At 47.3% G+C, this 27,944-nt stretch overlaps 1 protein-coding gene across 1 annotated transcript; it reads right to left on the minus strand.

The window, feature by feature from the left end:
* Positions 1-1,928: 1,928 nt before the first annotated feature.
* Positions 1,929-27,936, minus strand: MXD4 (MAX dimerization protein 4). Its single transcript, XM_077345933.1, has 6 exons — positions 27,656-27,936; positions 27,438-27,525; positions 23,525-23,554; positions 12,182-12,296; positions 7,500-7,659; positions 1,929-4,954 (listed from the first exon to the last, which is right to left on the minus strand). Exons 1-6 carry the CDS (start codon positions 27,870-27,872, stop codon positions 4,806-4,808), a joined length of 759 nt encoding a protein of 252 aa, XP_077202048.1. The 5' UTR covers positions 27,873-27,936; the 3' UTR covers positions 1,929-4,805.
* Positions 27,937-27,944: the final 8 nt, after the last annotated feature.

Consider the following 27,944-nt stretch of genomic DNA (forward strand, 5'->3'; position numbering starts at 1 on the left):
GCTCATAGACCAATGCACTGCCTAGATGTCCATACAGTGATATTTATCTACTTAGATGGAGTCAAAGAATTCAGGGTTGAATTGTGTTTGGAAAAACAGAATGGGTAGGAAGGCTTCCCCCCATGCCTACAAGCTAGCTAAAGATTTGTCCACTACAAATCTCAGCACACTCTCAAGAGCTCAGGCTTCCTCGGACACTTTTCCTCCCGGTACACCCTTGCAGGAAATCTGCTCTGCAGCAATGTGGTCGACTCCATCCACCTTCAGCTGTCATCATTAAATTGGCGGTGATTCTGCAACAGAAGCTACTGTGGGAAGAGTGGTTCTCCAATCAGTTCTGTGCCAAGTAAGCCCGCACTCCCCCTCCTTTTTGATGATGTTGCTATTCTCCCAGGTGGAACTGCACAGAAGCCACGAAGATGAAAACAAGATTGCGCTTACCTGTAACTGCTGTTCACTGAGTGGTCTTCTGTGCAGGCACACATCCCTCCCTGTCTCCTCTGTGGGCTACTGTCAATTGACTGACTTTGTTAAATGTGTAATTGCGGAGAACTGAGGGAAGAGTGCCAGCCCCTACCAAATCACATCACTTTTGGGCAGGAGAGACATCTTCTATCTGTTTGGGGAGGTGACAGCACTCTTAGCAATTATCACTGAAAAAAATCTTTCTACCTCTTTTCCATGGCTGGCCTGCAGTTCTGTGGTCCCATGTGTGCCTTCACAGAAGCTCACTTGAGTAGCAGTTACAGTAAGTGCAATCCTGTTTTCTTAATTCTAAGGGACTCAGCCCTTTGAACTCTGGTGCTGGAGAAGACTCTTGTGAGTCCCTTGGACTACAAGACAAACAAACCGGTCAGTCCTAGAGGAGATCAGCCCTGACTGCTCCTTAGAAGGCCAGATCCTGAAGATGAAACTCAAATCCTTTGGCCACCTCATGAGAAGAGAGGACTCCCTGGAGAAGAGCCTAATGCTGGGAGCGATCGAGGGCAAAAGAAGAAGGGGACGACAGAGAATGAGGTGGCTGGATGGAGTCACTGAAGCAGTCGGTGCAAACTTAAATGGACTCCGGGGAATGGTAGAGGACAGGAAGGTCTGGAGGATCATTGTCCATGGGGTCGCGATGGGTCAGACACGACTTCACACCTAACAACAACAAAGGGACTTGTCATGGGCAAGGTGCTTCAATGGTTACTCTTACATTCTCTCCCTGTTTATCCCTTATGCTATTGAATATCTATGTGAAAGCACTTGGAGAATTAATGTGTCATCCGTACACTGATGATGTCTGGGATCCAGTTATTTGAAAGATCATCTACATTGCTTGAATATCATCTTTTCTGTGTGCCACCATTACACAAAAGGAGATGGGTCTTTGCCAGAGATGGTACCTCTATTATAACACACAGTGCCTGCCTTCACCCGCTCTCTGCCAGTCCCCAAATGGCCTCAGTTGCAAGGGGTAGGTTCTTTGAATTTAATGTGACTTTAGGCTGGTGCTTTGAGACTATTTAAGAAAAAAGTTTGGAAGCAGGGTGAGCACCTTTGGTGAAGCAAGCAGGAAATGACTAAAAGAACACCAGCCAGCCCATCAACACAACTGTAAGTGACTCCATCACAAACCCAGCCCAGCTGGAGAAGCTGGATAGGGTGGAAAGATGGCATTAATTAAAATAAATAACTGTGATGGCAGACAGGAAGCAGCAGGAAAAGATTTCCTGTTCCAGGTAGGCAAGTCCTAGGCCAGGAAATGAGAAACAATGTACAAAATTCACCTTTGTACAAATCTTTCCGAGTAACAATATGACAAGTACCAAACTCGCAGTTTAATAATCGACTGTATTTGTTCTCGTTTGGCAGGGGTTACCACACCGATGACCTGGGGGGAGGCAGGGAGGAATTAGAAAAAGGCAATTTTCATTTTAACTTGCTGTCAGAATATTGGAGTAATCTTTATTGAAAATATAAGATCTACAAAGCCACTGTTACCCAACCTGGAAGAGTTCATTAAATTGTGCACATTCATTACTAAGAGAGAATGTCAGAGTGGCATAAAATGCAACAACAGAATTCTGAGATTTCTTTTCCTTTTCTGTAGGGCTTTTTCTTCCCCTGATTTTCAAAGGCCCTGCACAAGAGCTGTTCTTCACAAAGGAAATGTTTTACAATCCGTCGATAGCGGAACACAAGCGACAACATGACCAGATATTTCCTCTCATTGACAGTTGTATATTAAACATTTCAACATGTCATGATCTGTACATTTATTTATGCACCAAATGAGAAAGTGACTCATGCGGTTGACCAGCTACACACAATGGCTATCACTCTTCTCTGCTGAGGATTTTGGTCATATGCAATGTGCATATCACGCACCAAAACAGCATCCCACAAAAGGCGTACTGAGTTCAAATTCAGCTGCCAGAATTCATAGCCTTAGGCCCTTCCCCAGGACTGAAGGAAGAGTGGCTATAAAATAAGTTAATTTCCAAAGGACGTTATTCCTTGTTGGCAAATTCCTGGCTGTTGTGGGAATAAAGAGAGTAAAGCTGCCAAAAGTACAGTCGATATTTATTTTCTGTACCGGTAAGCACCAAGGGGAAAATATGTATACTTAAAAGGGTAACAATACTATGCATTAGGAGAACTGATTAGGGTTCGGGGTTAAAGAGACTGCACTGCAGGCCTGGTTTCCCTGCAGCTGTTTATTAGGTATGGGCCCGGGAATGACAGAGAACCCCTCTCTTGCGGCTTAACTGGAGGCAAAGTAATACAACAAGCTCAGCTGTTTGTGGTTGTTGTTTTTAACAAGAAGGAAAACAGGCATACCGAAATCAGTGACCAAGGCACAGCAGGACTCCAGCCAAGAGCCCCTCCCTGAGACTCTGGTCTGGGCTTATATCATTCCCTTTCACTATACAAGTAAGAAGAGTTAAGAAAAATATAATACAAAAATCTTTTACAGGATATATTTGTCTGAAGCACGTATAGTTTTTAAAATCTTTTTTTTTCCTTAAAAAAGACTCTTATTTAAAGTAGTAATGCAAAGATTGGTCCATTAAAAAAAAAAGAGAAATAAACCAGCAAGCAAAAGTCTAACCGCTTCACTAAAGCTTCACCTCTATTAAAATATACTTCAGCAGTATTGCTACAATTGGGGTAAATACATTTGAAACATCCTGACAAATTCCTAAATAGATCAGCAATTTTACAGCGTTCGGTAAGGCGCTAAATTGCCACTATAGTATAATGCTTGAGAGCGATACTGTTTCTGGTGGGCAGCTGTGTTAGTAGTGTAGTAGCAGGAAAAAAAACTTTTAGGCCCGTAGCACCTTAAAGACCAAGGACATTTAAGGTGCTGCCAGACCTGACTATTTTTCTAAAAGAAATAATACTTATTTAAACCCATGCCTTCCATTCAGCGTGCTGGCAGGGAAACACAACCAACCCTTTCCTTCTAAACAGAGGTTTAGTTATCCACCTCTGGTATCCTATGAACTCTGAATCCACTGTATAATAACCAGTGCCTCAATGGGCGGTTTGTTCCCCCTTAAATAAGAAGAAAAACGGGAAAGGTTACTGTTTGGGTAAGGAACATTAAAAGGAACAGGCCCTGGTCTAGGTCGTCACACCTGGGCACATGACTAAAGGACCCTGGCAGAGCTAGATATTTACCGTCTGTCAGAGACATCCAGCATTCAACAAGGACCAACATGCATACAGGGATCAGCTGCCTGCACGGCTCTCTGATTTCTTACGCTACGAGGAAGCCTTTAAGCAGATGCAGGACACAGTCTGAGAAGGCAGCAGGTAGCCAAGCAAATTAAAATTCCTGAGAGCTGAGTGCTAACTATAAATACATCCCCTAAGCATGTAAAGGGAGGAGGAAAAAAATATATATACGAATACTAAAAACTGCTGCAGATGCCAAATGGGAGACAGTTGTTTTGTGCCCTAAAAAGCTCATAGCACAATAATCACATTTGATTGAAGAGGGGCAAATCTCCCCTCACGACCCCCCCCCCCGGTAACATAATACGACCAGCCTTCTAGACGTAGTGCTGAAAGTAGAGGAAGCTGGGCTCATTGCACGCAAATTAAGCCATGATCAGAAATAGGCTCTTCCACCCCCTATCAAGAACACACAAATTAAATACCTTTTTGTTGTTGTTGTTTAGTCTCTCTCAAATGTTGAAAGGATTTCTTTCTAACAATCTTTGGCTAGCAAAGATTTTTTTTTTAAGGATTAAATACTCTAAAAGGCATGGAACCTCCCACCGCTGATGGGGCCCCGGGTCCAAGAAAGAGGGCAGGAGCCGGCTGCCGGCGCAGAGAGGATGGCTCCGTGGCTGCCCCTTCTCTCCCAGTGACCCAGAGACACTGTGTGTGTGTGTGTGGGGGGGGGGGATGAGCGCCGCCACGCCCCACGAGCAGCCTTCTGCCCTTCCCCCCAAGTTTTCACTTCAGTTGACGAAGGAAAAAATCCGAATATTTAGGCCGTTTAAGTGTAATGCTGATGGATCCCCCATCACCACCTCCAGCAGCCTCTGGAAAGAACTTTAAGCCACAGCCGTGTCTAATCTCACACTAAAGGGGAGGGAGAAAAAAAAAACATGATTTACAATTTATTTAATCGCATCTCTTCACAGTTTGGGGAACCTTGGAAAAGAAACCTCCTTCTGGAGTGTCAAGGCAGAGGTTCTCTGGAAGAGTGGCAGTCAGCGACGTGGGTTTTGCTGCTTTTTTCTTTTTTTTTTTGTCTAAGTGCTTCAATCCAAAGGTCCTGAGTTGAGTGGTTCATTCAAACGCTACGCAAGCCTGGTGCTCAGTCTGTGGGGATGGGCATAGCCTGTGTCGCTGGAGCTGCCTTGTAAACTGTACTGGTCTTCCGCGTCACTGGAGCTTCCGCTACTGTCCATCTCTGCTGGTGCAAATTCGATTCCTTCAATGTCTACCTCTGAAAGAGAGACATAAGGGAGAAACGTTCTCTTAAACGTTTACTTAACATTCTCTGAAAGCCTCTGTAGAGGTTAGGAGTGCGGACTTCTAATCTGGCGAGGTGGGTTTGATTTCCCACTCCCCCACATGCCACCAGCTGGGTGACCTTGGGCTTGGCCACAGGACTGATGAAGCTGTTCTGACCGAGCAGTGATATCAGGGCTCTCTTCACTTCACCCACCTCACAGGGTGTCTGTTGTGAGGAGAGGAAAGGGAAGGGGATTGTAAGCCACTTTGAGCTTCCTTCGGGTAGAGAAAAGTGGCATATAAGAACCAACCCTTCTTCTAAACACCAGAGAGAATAATTCTGGACCCGTGAGCAACAGAACCGTTCAAAGAGCTCTTGGTGTTGAGGCAGGATGTTCAAATGAACTGTGTGAGGAGGTGGCTAGAGTCCAGCTAGCACCTGTGAGTGGCGCTGCCAAGTCCCCCTGGCCATTAGCAGGGGAGGGGAGGGTTGCCAGATCCAGACTGGAGATTTGGAGATGGAGACTGGGGAGGGCAGGGACCTCAGTGGAGTGCAATGCCACAGAGTGCACCTTCCAAAGCAGCTGTCTTATCCAAAAGAGCTACTGTCTGCAGGGTGGAGATGAGCTGTAATTCCAGGGGGTCCCCAGGTCCCGCCTGGAGGCTGGCAGCCATACTTGGGAGACACAGTTTCCCATCACAGATCGGCCAATAAGGCTCACTGGGTTGCCGTGGAACAATCATCTCAATCTCAGCTTCACCTACTTCACGGCAACGTTGTCGGGACAAGAACAGATACTGGCATAACCATTTAGTGCCCTGTTAATGTTCCTTGGATGATGGCAGCACTAAAAATGCACAGAAAGATGGTTTTCTGTTCTCCCAACAACTACACTGTAAAGAACACCATCTTTATTTCCTCTGTACTGCAGCTGGGTGATTCAAACAGGGAGAAAGAGACTTGGCTGAGGATCACACGCACATGGAACGGCCTCCTACTGATTAAAGCTTAAGCCCTCTACTAAGGTCAGTCAAGTGTCTTCTACTGCAGGGGTAGTCAACCTGTGGTCCTCCAGATATTCATGGACTACAATTCCCATGAGCCCCTGCCAGAAAATGCTGGCAGGGGCTCATGGGAATTGCAGTCCATGAACATCTGGAGGATCACAGGTTGACTACCCCTGTTCTACTCAGCCTGGTGGCACTCCTCCAGGGTCTCAGGCAGAGGTCTTTCCCATCACTTCCTACCTGGTCCTTTTTCACTGGAAATGCCAGGGATTGAATTTGGGGCCTTGGGCATGCAAAACAGATGCTCTTCCACTGAGCCACGCCCCCCCCCCAACCCCCAAAAGATGCTCAGATCCTCTGTATGTTCTCCCCTTTGTAAAGAGCAGCCATTGTAGTTTCTGATTTTGGTCACCCCTTATGGAAAATTGACTCAAGTAGTCACAGAGAATAGAGAAGGAGCTATGCAGCTACTTTAACAGATTCACCAGTAAAACTCCGTTGCCTATTTTTTAAAACTCTGTTCACACAAACTGTTGTGTGTGCGCAAGTCACACTGGAGAGATAATGTTCTGGGAGGACTTCAATGGCTCAGGGGAGATTACAGCATTTTAAAAAATATAAAATTTAAAACTAGTTTCACCTAATAAGCTTATTTCTTACATATGTAGAAGAACATTTCAAAGCTTTTCCAAGAGCCAGTTCAGACAGGAAGAACAATTATTCTGCTGAGTCAGAGGTGGGGAAATTTTAATGTAGTTCTGACTGCATCCAAGGTATCACAATCCTGTGAGCTGTTCTGTGTGTGAATAGTCCTTAATGTGCCAGGATAAGGTTCCCCGAATAAAGATGCAGCAGACATGAAGGACCAGGAAAAGAGATGCCCTGTCTTAGCCAGAAGCCTGATACCGAGCCTTCCCAGAGTCAAGACTCGACCCATACTGAGATAGAGGAAAAAGAGGAAAGAGAAATTACAAACAATCCTGGTGGCTACAAGTCCATCTTAATCTGGTCCTGCAAGAATGGATTCAAGTGCCACTGCAGTGGGAGGGAAGCCATTTCTATACGTATGGACTCCATTCCGTTTTGTAAATATCTGCAGGTAGGTAACATGTGAATCCTAAGAAAGAAACATTTATTGGCCACTCATTTTATTACGTGGGAAGCCAAAGTACTGAGTCTGATTAATTTGAAAGCATTACATTTGACTCTAGCCCTGGGCCATGGCCCTAGATCCAACTGGGGCGCCATGCACGGCTATGGCACTTTAGCAGCTGACCAGAGCATTTATGGATCTCCCAGCATTGTATCTTGTCACAAAGCCGTCATTCTCAATTCCTCCCTTAAGGCCTCATCTTATCTTTTAATGCTTCGCTTCATGCTTCTTATCCGAAAGTTCTTCTACAGCAGTTAGCCAGTTCATCCCAATTTAAAACAATTGGTGCCATTCCTTGCGCAGTTAACAATCTTGAGCAGCCTCTGCAGGTTTATATAGTCAAGTATCAGCAGTCACCAACCTGAATTCCGCTTACCTTGTTCAGAATCGGTGGATATTGTTGATCCCAGGCTATCGGTGCGGATCCGTTCCAGACCCTGGAGGGAGAGCTGCTCCAATCTACGCTTGAGGTATCGATGTTCTCGCTGTAACTGTTCCTTAATGTTTAGAGCTTTCCGGTCCTGTTCTTCCAATTTCTAATGAAACCAATGAAATCTATTTATTCCTTATTGTTTCTGTTATTCCTGTGGCATGCGAACATGCAAAGCAAAGCAAAGCATCCTGCCAAGTAGAGAACTTCTGCACACTCATCTTTTTAATCTTTTTGTACTGTCATCTAGGTCAGCAAAGAACACAAAGAAATTACTCTTGCACAGCAAAAGCAATTGATTTTTTTTTAACCGGTACTAAGAAATAGTTAACTTTTGTTCTGTAAAAGTTACAGACTGATTATATATGTGCTTTAAAAGAAGGCAGAAAGGAGGCGGCAGTCTGTGTGGCTCTGGGGCTGGCGAAAGCCCCAGGACCTTGGGCAGGCGGGTATCCTTTGAGGCCACATTGGTCTCCCTGGGGCTGGCGTACAGCCCAGCCAGCCAGCCTGTCACTCCTTCCCTCCCAGCAACCCCGCTCGACTGGCATATCTTATGCCAGCTTTTCCTGTGGGTAGAAAGAGGTGGCAGAGGCAGGGGATCCCCTACCTGATTGGTCTTCTGGGGCCAGTGATGCCCCTGAGGGACAATCAGGTAGGCTGTGAGTAATCTGGGTGTACCCTTCTTCATCTTTATTATCATTATCGTTATCATTATTATTATATTGATTGCCCACCATTATCAGCATAGTCACCTCGCGGTGGGTTACCTATGAAAAACCCCCACAATAGAAGATTAAAAATTAAAAAATGAAATAACCACCCCCCCAAATCCAATAGCCCTCCTTCTTGCCTCAGGGGAGAACTAAGGAGGTGCCAACAATCCAGGTATATAGGTGAATAAGCTTGGAGGGGCCCCTCTGATCTTCTGTGCCCTGGCCTCAACCAAAGACCTGGCAGAAGAACTCCGTCTTGCAGGCTCTGTGGAACTGTAAGAGCTCCTGCAGGGCTCTCAGTTCTTCTAGGAGCTCATTCCACCAAGTCAGGGCCAGGACCAAAAGGGCCCTGGCCCAGGTCAAGGCCAGGCAAACTTCCTGAGGGCGGTCCCTCAGATAGGTGGGTCCTAGACTGCAAAGGGCCTTAAAGGTAAGAACCAAGACCTTGAACTTGATCCATGCCACAACTGGCAACCATGCAGCTGCCTCAGCGCTGGCTGGATATGGGCCCTCCAAGGTGTTCCTGGGAGGACCCTAGCAGCTGTATTTTGCACCAGCTGCTATTTCCAGGTCAAGGACAAAGGAAGGCCAGTGTAGAGTGAGATACAGAAGTCAATTCTGGAGGTGACCGTCGCAGGTGTTCTGGGGACAGGTAGGGTGCTAGTAGCCTCAACTGGTGTAGGAGGAGAGGACCACCCCCTGTGGGATTCCAGAAGGGAGCCAAAAGGAATGCGACAACTCTTCCCCCACTGCAACCCTCTGTGTCCAGTTCTGTAGGAAGGAGAACAGCCACTGTCCCACTTATCCCTGTCCTGGGGGATTTCACTTTTATGATGATGGGTAATACAGAAGCAACTCAGAAAACACACTATGGCAACACCACTGGCAGATATACTGTTCCAAATATTTAGTTCTGGGGTGTACAATACAACCTGTAGCTGGGGTGGGTGTATGCCTTGACAGCCTGAGAGCACTGCTGAGGGGGAGGGAGCAGACTCAGTGAATAGGACTGCATGAACACAGGACCAGCAGGACAGCGGCTGAGGCCCCACACCCCCAGCCCTCCCTGCCACTTATGCTCCCCAGGGCCACCGGAAAGTCATATGGGATGGCTTGCGGGCCCCAGGGTTTCCTCCACTGCCCACTTGATTCTGGCCAGAGTTGCTGCAGCAACGCTAAGCACGTAGCTGAGTAGCTGTGAGTTCCTCCCCATGGCTGCCACTCACTCAGCGCTGCTGGGTCAGTAGCAGCTTGTGTTTGACTCTGAACAGTTGGATTTGAAATTGTGACCCCCTGATGACAGTCTCGGGGGGGGGGGGGGAAACAGGACCTATTTTGATGTGCATCTTTAGAGTTATGAAGCTGAATAGTGAGGTTTTACAACAAAGTGCTTGTCAGCAGAACCGGATATTATCATGCATTTACAATAATGGCTTAAAACAAACATGTAATACAATTGTGCTTTAGGCTTTCTTTCGGTACATTCGTATTGCTCTAAATGGAGATGCTCTTTAAACCGTATCCTTTCATGGATTCTTCATCATCATCATATGAAATAAATGGGAAATAGGGCTCTAAAATATAATTGGGATTTTTCCTGTTTTCGAGTTGTTCCATTATCAGTCTTCAACTGTGTCCAATTTCCTGATATCCTTAATTTTCTTGTACCACACTGTGATTAGGGTTGTGCGCTTCGGCTCGGTTCAGCTGATTCGGTGATCACCAAAGCCCGAGGTGGCCAGCGTTGCGGTGCGGAGAGGAGGGGGCGGAAGCTGCACGTCAGCCAGCGGCTGCATGCAGATGAGCCACCGCCCCTTCTCTCAGCTGGCCTCCTACATGCCAGGCAGCAGAACCAAGCCGAAGCGCACAACCCTAAATTTGTGATTATAGGAGATTCCCCCCCCCCTCCAAATCTACCTCACTGGTAACCCTGAGTCTGCTTGGATGACGGTCAACAAGTCTTTATTGTATTAAATCAGGCTTTCTCAAGCAGGGATTTATGTCAACCCTGGATGGGTTTCCCGAATGAGTGAGAGTTAATTAATATGTTATATATTTATTAACTTGTTAAGCATTCACCGGGTAATATAACCATACATGGTCGTGTCAACCTATCCTCTCCCACCCCCCAAATAAGCAGTGATGGCCCTGGAGGGGGTGGAATGTGGAGATGTACACAGCAATTCTCCCCAACTATATGCTGCATGATCGTGTGCCACTGCTGGAGTTTTTTGAAGCCTGAAGAATGTTTCAAGGGTTTCTCAATGGTAAATAAGTTGAGAAAGGCTGTATTAAAGCATAAATAAGTGATCGGTGCATGGTTCACATCTTCCTCAAATCTCTTCACAAGTACACCCTCATAAGGAGAAAAATCCACAGCGGAAACCTGCAGAAAACTTATCTTACGAGATGAGTTTGTTTTCTGGGCAAGGAAAATATGCTATAGCAGTGGTCCCCAACCTTTTTGAGGCTGGGGACCGGCAGGGCAACTGCCCGCCAGTGCAAGCCTGCACGGCCAAAATCGCGCATGCGCGAAAGTGCTGCGCATGCGCGAAAGTGCTGCGCATGTGCGATTTCGGCCACGCATGGCGCATGTGCGGCCCGGCCGCGCATGCGAGGGTGTGGGCCTGATTCCCTCTCCCCCCCTCCCACAGTAAGAAGCTTCCCGGGCCGCAAGCTTGCAGCCCGGGAAGTTTTTTACTGCGGGGGGGGGGGTGGGTGGGGAGAGGGAGCCGCAGCCCGGCACCAACGCCTTCGCGGCCCGGCACCGGGCCACGGCCCGCGGGTTGAGGACCACTGTGCTATAGGACATTGTTCACAAGGGTTTCGGCTTTTTCAATGTTAGCTGCAAAAGGGCAGTATCAGGGCTGGCTCCCAGTTGAATTCCAGATAAAGTTTAAGGTTCTGGTAATCACCTTTAAGGCCATACGTGGTTTGGGCCCAGTGTATTTGAGAGACCGCCTCCTTTCCTATACCCCCAAAAGAGCCTTACGGTCTGCCACTTCCAACTGGCTGCGGATCCCTGGCCCCAAAGAAGCACGTCGGACCTCAACAAGCGTCAGAGCCTTCTCGGTTCTGGCCCCCACCTGGTGGAACGAGTTCCCTGAGGAGATCAGAGCCCTGCCTGACCTTCTACAGTTCCACAGAGCCTGCAAGAGGGAGCTCCTCCACCAGGCATTCGTTTGAGGCTGACCGACTCAGAACATCTACTGGTTCCTCCCAGACACCCTCCCATGACCGAAATAATTGACCTCCCAATGTTATTATATATTGTATTACTGTTGAACTGTTATAATGTTTTATTGAAGGTTGCTCAATGTTGCAGACTATGTAATGTTCCATGTAAGTTATTCAATGTTCAATGTAAACTGCCCAGAGCCGCAAAGAATGGGCGGTATAGAAATAAATAAACAAACAAACAGTGGGTGAACATGGATTTCACCAAGATGTTTCAGGGAGGGGAAGCAGTATTCCCCCATACACTCTGCCACTTCCAACTGACTAGTGAACCTTGGCCCCAAAGAAGAACATCTGACCTCAACCAGGACCAGATCAGGGGCCAACTATGTCCATTTGACGTTCTCAGCATACCTGATAAATACTGTTTTAAAGGCTAGTGCTTGCACACTGGCAAATACTTAAGATAGGAAGCACCCATAAATACATCAAGGTAATGTGAAAATAACACTGAAATTATGACTGGATGTCAGCCAACGGGTACATAGGGTTGTGCGCTTTGGTAGCTGAAGCACATAACCCTAATGGGTAGCGGAGTCTATTTGAGCACCCGGAGCAGAATATTCCATGCTTAAAGCTGAGCAAGAAATTTAGGACATGGGCTATAGATTCTTGGGGGAAAAAAAGAATCCACGGTTCCAAGAAGTGAAACATTCAAAGTAAAATATTCTGCTTTACCTTAATGTGTGTCTTGGCCCTTTTCAGGAGGCTGAGTGTGGTGTGTCTAGAGCTATCTGGTCCGAGAGGGACAAGCTGCTTTAGCTCTTCCAAATACAGCCGAAGCTTAGCCCGCCTGAAAGTGGGAGAAAGCAGAGTGTTATTTTCCCTGAAGTTACCTAACGCAGGCAGCAAGTTCTTCTGTTCGCTATCTTCGGTGCGGAATTCACTGCAGCAATGATGGGCTTTTCGGTTCAGAGCCCCACAATTCTCTGCGCAAGAACACTTGCAGCACAACAAAAGGAAAATTGACACAGAAAGCTGAGTGGGCAAGAACTAAGGCTGAACATACAAGCAAGCGTTAGTGGGTTTTTGTTTTGTTTTTTAGATTTTCCTGAGACAATCTAGCTGTAAAAATTTACTCTCCAAGCAGCAAGATTTTAAACAACATGGACTCACCCTTCCAGAGAAAATGGCTCTGATTTGAACTATTCCTATCATAAATTGAGAAGTGAGGGCGGGGGGAATCACAGTCCTTAGATCATGGATTCAGAGCTGCCTACAGCAGCCAAAACTCATAAAATACAGATGTATGGCAGGATAAAAAAATGCACAGCTATGCAAGACATGCAAACAGACAAATATTTTCACAATTCCTTTAAGCAACAAAGCCATATAACCTTAAGCTCTGAAAGAAATAATCAGCCTAGAGCAGGGAATCCCAAGCAGGGGTCCACAGGTGGTCTTGGAAGGGGTCTGTGGTCTTTCCCCTCCTGCCTTAATGATACGATACAATAACATTTATTGTCTATAGCCAAAGGCCATTACACAACCTAATTTAAAAAAACAATATGGTACAAATACGAATAAAACAATATTTCTCCAATATTGCATACATAAAACTATAAACGAGGGCTACTGAGTTACAATAAGAGGGGGGAGGGAAATGGTGTATCAAGGTGGGGACTCCTGTAAAAAAGCTTTGGCTTGGATCTTCCTGGCGGCCAGAGCAAAAAGTGACATCCTATATGAAATATAGGGGTCGAAATCTGATAACAGATAGGTGACTTTGTCAAAATCAGAAGTGCGGTATCAGTTCCGTAGTAACTTGGCAAGGAATTTGCCCCTGGGTTCAGAGTACGGGGACAAGCCAAAACATAGTGGGGCAGGTCTTACCTGCCTTAATGGACTTGGCCACAAGCTAGAGAACTGGCCATTCCTATTGCCCAAGCATTAGTGAGTTCTCTCAAGGATATTGTGCCTGGGACGGACAGAGCCTGCACACCTACTGTTGCTTTAAACTGCCCCTGTCTCTTCTCCCCTCAGTTCTCCTCGAGCTTGCCTGTTAACACGGGTGGTTGTCAGAATCCTCGGGTTTCTGCCATGATTTATTAATGTACTCTGAACCCACATGTAACCATTTTGAAATGTACTCCCGTTTTTCTTTCTGTCTGGCTGTGAGAGTTTGGTGCCTTTCTCCAAGGACACTGCTTGCCGCTTAGTTATCTCCTTTGGCTGGCCTTCCAGGCCTTGCACCTGCATCTCTGACTATTATGTCTGTTTGTTATGTGAATCCTAACGGGTCTGGGAAAGGCGGGAAAACTGCGGGATAAGAACTGGGGTTTGTCTTGCATTCGTCAGATTCATCTATTTGATTCCAGGGAGATCTGCTTGAATAAACAACCATCTTTCATACAGTGGTGTTTTATTTACAAGTCTGCCGTCCTGACAGTGGTGATGTCAGTTCTGGAGACATGTCACTTTTGGGGTCTGTGGCAGGGAAGTATGGTCAGCTGACATCACTTCTGAGGCTCCTCAAAGTCTGAAAAAGTTATTTAAGGGGCTCCCCCACGGTTAAAAGGTTCAAAAAGCCTAGAGGCTTTCACTAACCTCAATTTTATTCCAGAAACGTAGAATATGATTTTCTAAAAAAAGAACTGTTTTCTTATATCATAATCGTACTTTCTCCTCGGTGAGGAAAGGGAGAGGGGTTGGGTCTCAGATCTCACATACGTGAAGTTGCCTCAGGCTGAACCAGACCCAAGGTCAAAGCACAAAGGGGAAAAACCTCATAAAAGCATGGGGCATAGAAAGTATGCATATTGTTCTGCTGTACATAACCGTCATGAGCCAGGAACAAATCAAAGCCAGCTGAACAAATCCAAGCGGGGGGCAAACCCAGGGTTTGTGAGGTTACCTGCCGGAGCTGCTGCTCAAAATGCAGACTCCTCTGTTGTGTGGGGAAAAGGACCATCTTTTGGTCCTGAGAGAATGTGGTGGCCTCTGAGGAAGAGGATGCATCATAACTTCCCAGCTCCAATGCCCCACATGAGGCTCAGCACGAAGCAGGGGTCAACACGAGCTGCCTCACAACTCAACCAGCGGTTGAGTTGTGAGCCTTTGCTCCCCCTTCCTTGCTCCCACAAGGAACCCATCCTCCAGGGCCCCCTAGCTTTTCTCCTTCCTATCCCCCCCCCCACACACCTTTGTTCCGTGCAGTTTGAAATGAGAGGAATTGTGACAAGAGAGGGCCATGGCTCAATGGCAGAAGGTCAGCTTGGCACGCAGATGGCCGAAGGTTCTACCCCTGGCATCTCCAGCTAAAGGATCTGGGAGCAGGAGACGGCTGCCTGAGAATCCTGGAGAGGGGCTGCCAGTCTAAGCAGACAATACTGGCCTCGATGGATGAAGAGTCTTGTTTCAGTATAAGGCAACTTCATGCGTGTGAGATCAGAGATCCCACCTCCACCTCCTTTCCCCTCACTGACATACGGACTTCTCCTTGCCAGCTTCCCCCCGGACTCTTTTTCTTCCTCTGCCAGTCCTCTGTCACTTCAAGCCCTTTTCTCCCAGCTGCTGTCATTATCCTCTTCCATTCTGTCTGTTCTTTAACCCCTCTTCTCCCTGTACCTCCCCCTCCCCTTGCTTTTCCAAGCCAGCAGACCCTGTCCCCAGTCAACTTCACCGGGCCAGAATCTTAGGAGCTACTGGTTATCTCCCAATGACATTACTGACCTTCACCGTGCCAGCCCATCCCAGCAACAAGGCCTGCCTGCAACCCCAGCCAACCAACTACACCCTTTTCCCCTAGGCATCCTTGGCACCAGGGTGGAAAGAACCAGCCCCTCTCCCTTGTGGCTGCCTCCAGCCCATGCACCAGTCAACTCTCTTCACCATTAGGTAAGTTAGGCAGTCACACAAAGCAAATCCACATACTTCATACTGCTTGGATCAAGGGTGTCCCCTACTGTCCCTAAATTGGGCTCCAAGACTCCAGAGCTCGCTCTGCAATCTCAGCTGCACCTATGAGGTTGAGGTACTTCTGGATCCATTCTTCCAAGTGGTATCAAACAGCATTTCCTTCCACATCCACATAACCCTATCAGAATAATCACAATGCCTCCTATAATGCTGCAGCAGAGAGAATGAGCAACAACAAGCCCGTGGGAAGTATCGGGGCGGGGAGTGATGAGGAGGCTGTGGAAAGGCTGCATTTATTCCGTCTGTTATGTTGCGAAATGACAACAAGAGAGCGTTTTCAATGCTTGCTTTTAATGAGTCAAGAATGGATAGCATGATAAAGGGCCTGGCGCTTTAAGTGTAGCTATCATCCTCCTCAAAAAAGGAGCTTGGTACTAAAAATAAGGGTGGGGATTTGTCACCGAGTTGGCAATGTAGAAATAATGCTTGTTTCTGAAACACAGTTATTTTTGTGAAAATAACTTGGCTGCGGTACACGGCACAGCCTTCTCAGTACTTATTAAGGCTTTTTCGCACTTTAAATCAAGCTTACTTTGGCATTTCACATCATTATTGTATAGATACTGGAGACACAGATTTCAGGTTGGATCCCAACTCCTGCAAATGGAAGAAATTCTCAGAAGAGCATCTTCTTTATTATGACATTATAAGGCTTAGGGCAGTTCAATGAAAAACAGGGGAACGGAACAGTATAGAGAAATCAGTAAACATAAATGACAGTAAGATAACAACAGAACAACAGTAAACAGTGAGAACAGCGAATTCATAACTGTAGCATGACTGCCCAGTCCAGGAGTTGAATTTCATGGGAAGGAGGTTCGGGGGCACAGTGGAAGGTGTTGGTTCCAGTCTACCTCAACCAAATGCTTGGCAGAAGAGCTCCCTTTTGTGGGCCCTGTGGAATTGTTCCAGTTTTGTCAGGGCCCTGATCTCCTCTGGGAGCTCATTCCACCTGGTGGGGGCCAGGATGGAGAAAGCTCTGCCCCTGGTTGAGGTCAAGCGAGCTTCCTTGGGCCCAGGGATTCTCAGCCGGTTGGAGGCAGGGGAGCATAAATCTCTTTGAGGGGGGTAGGCAGAAAGGTGGTCCCTCGGGTACACTGGGCCTAGACTTTAAAGGGCCTAGGCTTTAAAGGTGATTACCAGAATCTTACATCTGATCCATAATTCAATTGCTAATTAAGTGCAGTTGTTGGAGAATGGGCCGAACGTAGGACCTCCATGGTGTTGCTGTGAGGGCTGTGGCCGCTGCATTCTGGATCAGCTATAGTTTCCGGGTCAAGGCTAAGGGCAGGCCTGCGTAGAGTGAGTTACAGAAGTCCAATCAAGAGGTGACCGTCGCATGGATCACTGTGGCTAGGTGTCCTGGGGGCAAGCAGGGCACTAGTAGTTTGGCTTGGCGAAGGTGGCAGAATGCCAGCTGTGCTATTCTCATGACCTGAGCCTCCATTGAGAGAGAGGCATCGAGGATCACGCCCAGGTTCCTGGCGGAGTGAGCCACTGGCAGCTGCACTCCATCCAGGTTGGGCAGGCACTCTTCCTCACTTGGACCCTTCCTGCCTAGCCACAGGACCTCTGTCTTTGAAGCTTTTGAGCTGTTGAGCTTCAGGTGATTCTGCTTGAGCCACCTGGTCCGCAGGAATGGTGGGAGCTTTGTAAGTCTCATCTCTTGCTTATATCAAATGTGGGGAAAAGACATATCTTCTCGGGATCAAGTGATCTTTTTAACATTCCCATTTTAGCCACCATATTATGGTTAATACAGAGCTGCCTCTCCTGGACTGACCAATTTGTGTCTCATCCTGATTGTGAGATGTCTGCTTTGAGTTACCACAGTCACTGGTACCACAAAGGTAGGTCTATGTCTAAAGTAACAAGGGGTAGCCCACCAGATAAGGCCACTGAAGGAAGAAGGCAAACATTTCTCCTATGAGTCAGACATAGAGTGGAAAGGAAACTGTGAGTGAACCAACCATGTAGCTGCTCCCCTGAGACAGTCAGACACAGGACAGATTCTGGTGTTAGTCCTGTCTGAAGGAGGACGACTCTCACAGAGATGGAAGGTCACAACCACAAAGGGGAAAATACAGGAAATGCAGAATAGCCAGAATATGCTTAGTACATTCATGGTAAAAGAAGGGACTAACAAGGAAACAGGAAAGACCCTTCTTTGGACACAAAAGATGTGTTGTCAAGCGCTTTGTGAAAACTCTTGCAATGACAAAGCTGATGGGCAAATACTTTGTATTGGTAAAGTGCACCTTCCACTGTGATACAGAAATATGCATGATGCTGAGGATAAACTGAGATGTGGAAGTGCATTTTTGAACTCCTAGGAGGAAGGACACGTATGACAGTAGCAAGCCAGCCAAGTACTGATCCCAGTCTCTATGGGAACATGTGTGTTCCCAATAGGAAAGGTCAAATTTATTTCATGTTTCTGAGAAATGTACCTGGCTGACCCGTAAACTACAACTGGTCCAGAATGCAACGGCCAAGGTCCTCACAGCAACACCATGGAGGGCCCACATTTGGTCCATTCACCAACAGCTGCGCTGGCTCCCAGTTGAATTCTGGATGAGGCTCAAGGTCTTGGTAATCACCTTTAAAGCTATACATGGTCTGAGCCCAGTATACCTGAGGGACCGCCTCCCTGCCTGTACCCCTCAAAAAGAGCTTTACGTTCTGCCACCTCCAACTGCTTGGTGATCCCTGGCCCCATGGAAGCTCGCTTGACCTCAACCAGGGCCAGAGCTTTCTTCATCCTGGCCCCCACCTGGTGGAATGAGCTCCCAGAGGAAATCAGGGCCCTAACGGATATAGAACAATTTTGCAGGGCCTACAAAAGGGAGCTCCTCTGGCAGGCATTTGGTTGAGGTCGACCTGAGCCAATCACCTTCCATTGGCCCCTAAGCCTCCCTCCCATGAAAACCACTGCCAATTTGTCCAACCCACAGGGCCGTCAGTATGCTGTAGCTAAACTACTGTTCTCACCATTGTTCTACTGTTCTATCACACTGTTCTACTGTCATCACTGTATTGTTACTGTTTACAACTACTAAGTTATTTGTACCGTTCCCTATTCTATTTGCAAAATTCTATTTACTTATTTATTTTCTATTTAGATTTATCCCCGCCACTCCTGAAGCCAGTCTGGCTCATGGCGGTTTGCAGTAAAAGAACAAAAATACAATGCAATATAATAAAACAACAGTGAATCTCAACAATAAATCTTGATGGCGGGAAACAATCTAAAGAATCCCCACCCCCTCCCCTGATCAATCCCCAATAGCCACCATCATCCTAAGAAGAATCCATGCCCCATTGTCAAAGGCAAAGTCCCTACAGCAAGGGTAGTCAACCTGTGGTCCTCCAGATTTCCATGGACTACAATGCCCATGAGCCCCTGCCAGTGTCTGCATAGACTGGACATGCGCCCTCCAAGATGACCTCGAGAAGACCCTAGCAGCTGCAATTTCTGTGTCAGAGACAGGGGAAGGCCTGCATAGAGCGAGTTACGGAAGTCTAATATGGAAGTGATCATTGCATGGATCGCGATGGTCAAATGTTCAGGGGACAGGTAGGGCTTGGTGAAAATAGTAAAAAGCCATTTGGGCTGCCTTCGTGATCTACATAGATAAGGAGGCATCAAAGATCACCCCCAAATTCCTGGTTGCAGGCAAAGCTGTAAGTTGCACCCCATCCAGCCAGGAGAGGTGCGCTTCCTGATCCTGACCCCTCCTACCCAGTCACAGGACCTCCATCTTGGAAGGACTGAGTTTAAGGCGACTCTACCTTAGCCATTCAGACACTGCTTCCAAACAACCGGCAAATGTTTCTGGAGGGGGGGGCGGGGAGTCCAGCCAGTCGGCCATCAGGTGATAGAGTGGAGTGTCATCAGCATACTGACGACAACGCAGCCCCAAATCCTGGACCAGCTGTGCCATAGGTGCATATAGATGTTGAAAAGCGTGTGGGAGAGTATTGACCCCTACAGCACCCCACAAGGGAGCACAAAGGGACCAAAAAACCCTTTCCCCACTGCCACCCTCTGCGTCCAGTGCTGGAGAAAGGAGATCAGCCACTATAAGGCTGTTCCCTCTAATTCCTGTCCTGGTGAGGGGGTGGACTAACAACTCATGCTCAACCACATCAAATGTGGCCGACGGATCAAGAAATGCGAGGATAGCTGAACCGCCTTGATCCAGCTGGCGCCAGAGATAATCAGCCAGGGCGACCATGGCCAGGACGGAAGCCCGACTGGTATGGGTCAAGGGCCGTCCTGAGCCTCAGGGGAGGGCGGTACTTATAAATATAATAAAAAATAAATTATCTCAGTGATGAACATCTAGAAAAGTAATCAGAAACATGACAGAATCTGCCTCTAGAAAGTAGCTACTTGGAATGTTTCAGGATAAGACAGTGGATGTCGAAACAGATCCTACTGAGTTACCCAACCACCGTTCTGAAGAAGAGTCTGATCTGCTGAACTTTTGCAAGGAATAATGCCCTGCCACTTTACCAATAATGATTCCAATGGTTACATTAACCAGGTCTGTTAAATGGGGAGAAACAACCAGAAAGAGATCAAACCCTGTGTTTTCTGCTTTGGGCTAATGTCTCTCTTGTGTTTCTTCATCTTCTACAGAGGCTACTCTTATGCTCCCATGGCCTGTGATTCATGTGTCTGGAGAGCAATTCATGGAGCAGATGGTCTCAGTGTTAGAAGCAAAGCTGCAGGTTCCAAAACTGACCATACCAGATCCAAAGAGGATGTGGACTCACCTGTTCCTAAAGCATTGCTTGGAGCCTTAGTGATCAATTGTACCCTATTAACTTGGTACAGTTTTGGCAGCAGACACAAGCCCCCAGTAACAGCCATAATTGATTGATTGAAGAGTCTCCCAACTACGAAACTTAAAAGCTTGACCACTGTGCCATCATCATATTGGGGGCCAAGGAGGAAGGATTTCAACCACAGACACGGAAAGTCAGAGGGGCCTGAGAATGAGCCCCATCCCACATAAGCAGACTCTCAGATGCTACTGCAACAGATTAAAGTATTGAGCAGAAAGCCACACCTTTCCTCCCTTCGGCATATGTAAGGAGGTCCCTTCCAATTCTTGATGAGGCAGAGATTGAATTTTCTGACATGGAGCTAGAGATTCTAATCTGCCAAGAGGCAAGAACTGCCACTGGCATGTGCCATCAGCTTTATGGAGACCCTATGGATGTCCTCCAAAACATCCTATTAACAGCCTTGCTCAGGTCTTGCACACTAAGATTATCATTGGCTTTTCACAGGAAATTTATACCGATGACAAAGTCTTGCATGTGGGAGTGACTCTATACCTCTTTGAGAAAATTTATGAGCAGGGCTCTTGACAAGCCAAAAGGGAGAACTTGTGGCAGAGTTCTTTGGCAACTGCAAAAGGGAGGAACTACAGATACTGGGAGCAAATAGTAATAGGCCCCTAACACTTCCTGCCATGTAACACCTGGTGCGATGAGAGATAGGTGAGGGTGGAGAGAAATGCCACTTGAATTGTCTTGGGTTAGGGTTAGGGTTTCAGTTGTAAGCCGTCACTTTGCTCACGTACTCAAAAAGGCCTCATTTCAAAGGGCAGCTGTGTAGGTCTGTGGTGGAACTGCAAGATCTGAGTCCAGTAGCACCTTCGAAACCAACCAGATTTCTGGGGGATGTGAGCTTCCAGGAGCCAAAGCTCCCTTCATCTGATACCAAAAAAACCTTTCCCCATGAAGCAGAGGCACGTGTTAGATCAGTCATATTTATTTGGGAAATTTATATGCTGCCTCTCTGGACAATGTTAAAACACACAGCCGTTACAAACAAGCGAGGGTATAAAAACAGACAAATGAGCAGCCTGAATCATATCTTTAGGAGGGGAAAAATCCTCAGGCCTGGTACAGACTCTTGACCTACTGAAAGAAAGCCTGGATTAAAAGAAGAAGAGTTGGTTCATATATATGCTGCTTTTCTCTCCCCAAAGGAGTCTCAAAGCAGCTTGCCTTCCCTTTCCTCTCCCCACAACAGACACCCTGTGACGTGGGTGAGGCTGAGAGAGCCCTGATATCACTGCTCAGTCAGAACAGCTTTATCAGTGCCATAGTGAGCCCAAGGTCACCCAGCTGGCTGCATGTGGGGGAGTGCGGATTCAAACATGGCTCGCCAAATTAGGTCCGCACTCCTAACCACAATACCAAACTGGCTTGAGCTTGGCACCTAAAAGAAAGTGAGGTGAGCCTCAAGCAGGCAGGCACTTGAAAGGTGAGCTGCAGCGACTGAAAAATCCCTCTCTCTGGTTGCCACCCACTCCCACACACACACACCTTTGATTGCAGGGGCACAGAGAGCAGGCTTCAGACACTGATCTTAACTGGCTGCTTCAGGTACCCTGCCCAAGCCATTTAGGGCTTTAAGGTCAAGGACCAGCATTTTGACTGTTCTGGGAAACAGACAGGCAAGCCAGCACAGATAATTCGGCACAGAGGTGGCAGGATCCCAGACAATAACTTGGCTGCTTCATCTGAATTTTCTGAATTGTTTGCCAAGGGAGTCCCATGGAAAACACTATTACAGTAACATAATCTGGATGTTATCAGAACTTGGGTCACTATGGCCAATTCACATATTCAAGAAAAAGCCAAAGCAGATAGAAGACACTGCATGCCACAAGAAGCCTGAACCTCCAGCTTTACGCCAGGATCCAACAGCACCTCCAAGCTGTGAACTTACTCTTGAGGAACAGGCTGATTCATCAATCCTCAAGTGGATGAGCCACTGATCAACAGCACTTCAGTCCCATCTGGAAAGTTCTTCAGTTTACTTTTTCCTAAAGACTTAATTCGTCAGCACGCGAGAGCTAACATGCTCATGTCTTTCATTGGACTGCCTGCTCTAACCCTATGAAGGTTCAGTAAGAAGAAACCAGAAGAAGTAAGCTGGCAGGTAAAATATGAACCAAGGAATAAAGCTATTTTAAAAAAACACACCCACACGCACATAGATATCCATTAAATAGATGACATGAAAGTACAGAAATTAAGGCCTTATTTTAGAAGTTTTCTCCTTTTCCCAGTGCCCTACTGACTTCAACAAGTAGAAAAAGCACCACATACAATTGTGGGGAGGGCTCACTGGTAAGAGAATCCGAAGGTCCAACGTTCATTGCCTAGAAGAGTCTTTTTCAACCTTTTGACCATGGAGGAGCCCCTGAAATAATGTTTTAAATTTCGAGGAGCCCTGGAAGCGATCTCAGCTGGCTACGCCCCTGCCACACACCCAGAAGTGACGTCACTACCCACACTCTTAGCCATTCTTTTGTTCCCTCCCCCTGCCTTTACTACTACTATGGCAGTTCAAGCCTCATGTTGGCAAGAAAGAAGAGTACACCTGAGAAGACAGTCAAAACCTGTCCCTCCCCCCCAATACGATACCACTTCAGAGCTCAGACCCCTGGTTGGGAATCCCTGCCCTAGAATCTCCAGGTAAGAGGCAATGTGAAAGATCTTTGCCTGAGACCTGGGAAGCTGCTGCCAGACTTGAGTAAACACCAACACTGATGGACGAAGGGTCTGATTCAGTATAACGTAGTTTCATACATTCAACAAACCCAGCAAAGCTGAGTTTGTGACATTTCCACTGATTTCCAATTTACTGAATCAAAAGGCACATCAGGCAACCAGGAAGACATTCTTATAAAGAGGTACATACAATATCAATGGACAGCCAAGGTGGCTGCTTCTGGAAGGGAGAACTGCAATGTCTACTGCACAATCCAGCCCCTCTTAACAACAATTAAATGGTTTCTACTTTTGTAACCCTCTTTTTCTGTATAATGTGTCCATCTTGACAAAGATCTGTTGTTTCAAGTAGCTTTTGTTTGCTCACATTGTTTTCCAGTTGTTCAATTCTAACCTAACTTCATTGCCTTGTTTATCACAAATGTTTGCTGTTTATTGAATTGTAATCCACCTTAGTATCAGTGAGAAAGGCTGGCTTCAGTAAAACAAAAAAAACATGCAATAATGGCAGTTTGTGTAGGCTAGTAAATACAATAGTTCCACTGTGTTCTTGCTACTTACCTATGCTTCTCTAGTTCGTTATGCGAAGACCTTTAAAAACAAAAATGGAGCATTTTAGAGATGTATGACATGCTGCGGAAAAGCCTGAAGGTAAACCAAAAGAAATAAAAGAACATTTTTGAGGCAACTCTTTTGACATGCCTATTTTGTTCAGCTTATTTTCCCAAGTTTAATAAAACCCTGGGATTAATCCTGAATCTTTGCAACCTGAACATACCTGGACCCATGATTGACCGTTCTCCCATGGGGGAGAAAGACAGGGGATAACTGAAGTAAATAACTGATGACAGGCCTCTGAGAATCAGTCATGGTTTGATTTCTCGACTTTTATATTTTAAAAAGTCTGCAAAACGCTTAAGAGCAGCTATGTTAACCCAAAGATGTTAATCGAGTTTTTAATGCTATCTTTCTATGGATGACTGCAGTATGGACTTAATTCAGTAAGTACGGGGTGCTGCTAAAGTTAAAGAATTCTTGCTTTTTTTAGGATTAGGGTTCGATTCTCTGCTTCGCAAACCTGGGGAGGGAGAAATTAAACTCTAAAGCTGGCTTGCATGTTCAGCACCTATACTACCTTCTCACCAAAGTTCTACTTGAGTACCAGGTTCTATCAATGACAGGGCATCGTTTGGCTAGTTAGTGGACTGAAATAAGGAAGGGGAAAACTCCGCTTGGTTCTCAGTTTGCTAATCACTTTAAAAACAGTGGTGTTTCCTCTGCCTCTGAGGGCAAAGCCAAACCTTGTGCTGCTGCTGCCCATCACCCCAGCTCCCTACAGGTTGCACAGGCAGCTGATGTAGTGTTAGTGGTGGAAGTGCTGTTCTAGAACTGGCAAGACCGGGGTTCAAAAACTGTGCTGAAATTAAATGGGCAACACTGCACAGTCGCTCTCTCTGCAGAGTGTTGCAAAGACAAGCTGTGAAGTGGAGAATGATGGAGGGAGCAGATAACGAGACTGATCAGTTGAAGGAAAATCTGGCACCCATAGCAAATTTGACTGTATTTTCCAATAAGATTACTGAAGATGGCTTCTCACAAGCATGGATAACCTTAAGGGGGGATTAGACATGGAGGTATATCAGTTCCAATGACTAAAGGGAACTTCTGAATATCCGTACTAAAAGGCAGGATCATGAGAAGAACTTGACCTGCCATGTTGACTCTCCAGGGCAACTGATTGGCCACTGCATGAAACAGGATACTGGACTAGATAGGCCATTGGGATCATCCAGAAAAGATTCTTCTTGTGTTCTTACAACCAGCTAGGAGACAGTTCAACAAAACAATGAACAGATTACTAGAACAGGGTTGGAAGAGCATCAAGAAGCAATCCACTTTGAACAATCCATGTTAAAACTATTATTTCCCTGAAGAATATATAAATAGAGTAAGGGACAAATGAAGATCAACTAATTAAAAGTGGTAGATTCCGGTAGCACCTTAGAGACCAGTATGATCTTCAGGGTACAAACTTTTGAGAGTTCAAGCTCCCTTGAGAGTTCAAGCTCCCAAACAAAGGAAGCACAGACTCCCAAAAGCTCATGCCTGGAAAATCTTGTTGAGTCTCTAAAGTGTAAGTGGACTCAAATCTAGTTTTTTGTGGACTAACACAGGGGTAGTCAATTTGTGGTCTTCCAGATGTCCATGGACTACAATTCCCATGAGCTCCTGCCAGCATATGCTGGCAGGGACTCATGGGAATTGGAGTCCATGGACATCTGGAGGACCACAGGTTGACTACCCCTGGACTAACAGGTCTACCATTTCAAAATGACAAATTAAGACAGAATTAGGGACTCTAACTTTTACTGCAGTGTTACTGTAAGTAAGATCCCATTTATGTAATTTCTCTACCACTTAAGGTGTCACATGAATACTTATGCCATGTTTTACTTCTTTCTGGTGGTTCCAGACTTCTAAATCCTAATGCATTGCATACTGAATGTACTGGCTTGCTGTGTGTAATTCCTTTTGAATCCCTGGAGAGACAAACAGATTACAAATAATGTAGCTAAATTAAAAGTGAAACTACTGACCTAAAGTAAATATGAACATCACTGAAGTCCTCCCCCTGGCTAAAAGGCCCAGAAATGAGCAAGCATTTAAAAAATGATGCTTAAAAAAGTAAGTTAAGCAGGTCAGAAGGAATCAGACACCAATTCAGTGACACTTCCAATAGAAAATATTTATCTCAAGAAGTGAGGAAGCACAAGAAAGCATATACCCAAAATTAAACTTTGTTGATCTTAGTTGCTATTGGAGTCAGCTTTTGTGCAGGTATTTGATGAAGTATATATACACATAATTATACACAGAAGTAAATTTTGTTCACCTTAAAGGTGCCACTGGCCTTAAACTTTGTTCTGATTCAGACTAACAAAGCTACCCACCGGAATCTAGCAGTATTTAGATAGCAGGTCTAACTCTGAAGTCTGCTGAGGTCTATCCAAAGGAACAAAGGCTGTGTCTAGCAGCACCTTTAACACCAGGGAAGTTTAATTCTGGGTACAAACCTTTGTGTGCATTCACACTCAACTTCTTTGTGGAGTTCCACAGGGAACAGTCCTCTCCCCCATACTCTATCTTGATGGACAGCTGCGTGGACATCCCCCATTACATTTGTCAAATGTTTGGGTGGTTACAGCAGAGTCACCTGAAACCTCTCCACAACGGAGGTCCTATGGTTGGGCAGGCAGGTGACAAATCAGGAAACATGCCTATCCACACTGGCTGGAGTACAGCTTAACATCTCGCTCTCAGACAGAAATTTGGGTATAATTCTGGATGTCTCCCTTTTAATGGAGGTCTAGGTCACAGGAGTAGCCTGCATGGCATTTTTCCACCTGAGCCAAGCAAGGCTACTAGTGCCCTATCTGTCCTTGGACCACTTGACTACAGTCATCCATGCAACTGTCACCTCCATACGAGCCACTCTACGGGCCTTCCCTTGTCCCTGACCCAAAAACTGCAGCTTGTACTGAATATGGCTGCTAGGGTCTTCACAGGAACATCTTGGAGGACCCATACCCAGCCAGTGTTGAGGCAGCTGTATTGACTGTTGGTTGTAGCCCAGATCAGGCTCATGGTTTTGGCACTAACCTTCAAGGCCATCCATGGTCTGGGCCCATCATGTCTGTGGGAACGCTATCTCCTTATGCCCTCCCAACAGGGCATTTCGCTCTGTGGCGCAGATCTGTTGGAGGTCCCTGGCCCCGACCTGGTGGAATGAGCTCCCGGGAGAGCTGAAGACCCTTATGGAACTTTCCCGGTTCCATGGGGCCTGTAAAATGGAGCTCTTCTGGCAGGTCTTCAATTGAGGCCAGTGCAGTTAAGATCTGGGTCAGTCAGGTCATCAGGCTACCCCTCCTGAAATGCTCCCTATGGCATAGCAAAGGAGCCGGTGGAGTTGGGGCATGTGCATTCACCCTCAAGGGTGAACTTCATTGGGTTTCATTGTCAAGGGACTATATTGGTGGTGGTGGTTGTTGCTACCGGCCACAAGCCATCAATCAAACAATCAATCAATCAAACACCCAGAATTGAACTTTGCAGATCCTCCAGGCGGCACAGGTCTCCAACCTTGCCCAGGGACCTGAAGCCGTGTGCAGGCCCACTCAGGCTCCCACCCAGAAGGGAACGTGGCTGGTCTTCCGGCCCCAAAGTTTGTCCGGGGACCTGACCAGGTGCGACTGCACGTTCCCCCTGACGCCCCTGCACTGGGAGCTCCGGTCGGGGCAGTATTGGGTGAGCAATCCGAAGTGGGAGTCCTGAGACGCCCCCACCCCCGCGCGAGGCTTGACCACGGAGCTCCCCCCCCCCTCCGCGCCGTCCGCGTGGCACCAGCAGCAGCGGCCCCGACCGGCCCAGCCCTGGCCGGCGGGGGGCCGCGCAACATGGCGCCGGGGCGACTTACCGGCTGCTCTGGGGCTTCCGGGCCGGCCTCCTCCTCCTGCCGCAGTCGCTCTCGAAGGGCAGCACCGAGGCGTAGCCGTGTTCGGCTTCTGCGGGCGAGAAAAGGGCCGCGCGTGAGGGGGAATCGGGGCCTGAGGGGGCGACCCCTCCTCGTCCTCCTCCTCCTCCCTCGCGCGCACCTCCCTTCCCCTCCCTTCCCTCGTCGCCCCCCGCGCGCACCTCGCTCGCGCCTCTCCAGGTACTCGGCGGCCTCCAGTAGCATCAGCAGGGAGTTCCACTCCATCTCGGCCGTCGGCCTCCTGCGCAGCCCCCGCCAGCGCCTGCCTGCCCCGCACTCGGCACGTTCCTCTCCGGACGGGCAGCCGGCGCGGCCAGTCAGCGCCGTCCCGCGGAGGCCTCGGAGCCAATCGGGGGCCTCCTTCCGCCAGAGGACCATGTTGACAGGCCCCGCCGAGCCTGGCGCGGGGAGAGGCGCGGCCCGCCAGAGCGACCCTGGCGAAGCCGAAGC

This window comes from Paroedura picta, chromosome 7 (genome assembly GCF_049243985.1).
Source record: "Paroedura picta isolate Pp20150507F chromosome 7, Ppicta_v3.0, whole genome shotgun sequence".
NCBI lineage: Eukaryota > Metazoa > Chordata > Lepidosauria > Squamata > Gekkonidae > Paroedura > Paroedura picta.

What these genes read in the sequence shown, in the direction of transcription:
- MXD4 (XM_077345933.1), bottom strand. Translation starts at nt 27,872, where the DNA reads ATGGTCCTCTGGCGGAAGGAGGCCCCCGATTGGCTCCGAGGCCTCCGC. An exon ending in CGGAAGCCCCAGAGCAGCCG is followed by an intron (nt 23,555 to 27,437) that starts GTAAGTCGCCCC and finishes TTGTTTTTAAAG; the next exon opens with GTCTTCGCATAACGAACTAG. An exon ending in ATCCACCGATTCTGAACAAG is followed by an intron (nt 4,955 to 7,499) that starts GTAAGCGGAATT and finishes TCTCTCTTTCAG; the next exon opens with AGGTAGACATTGAAGGAATC.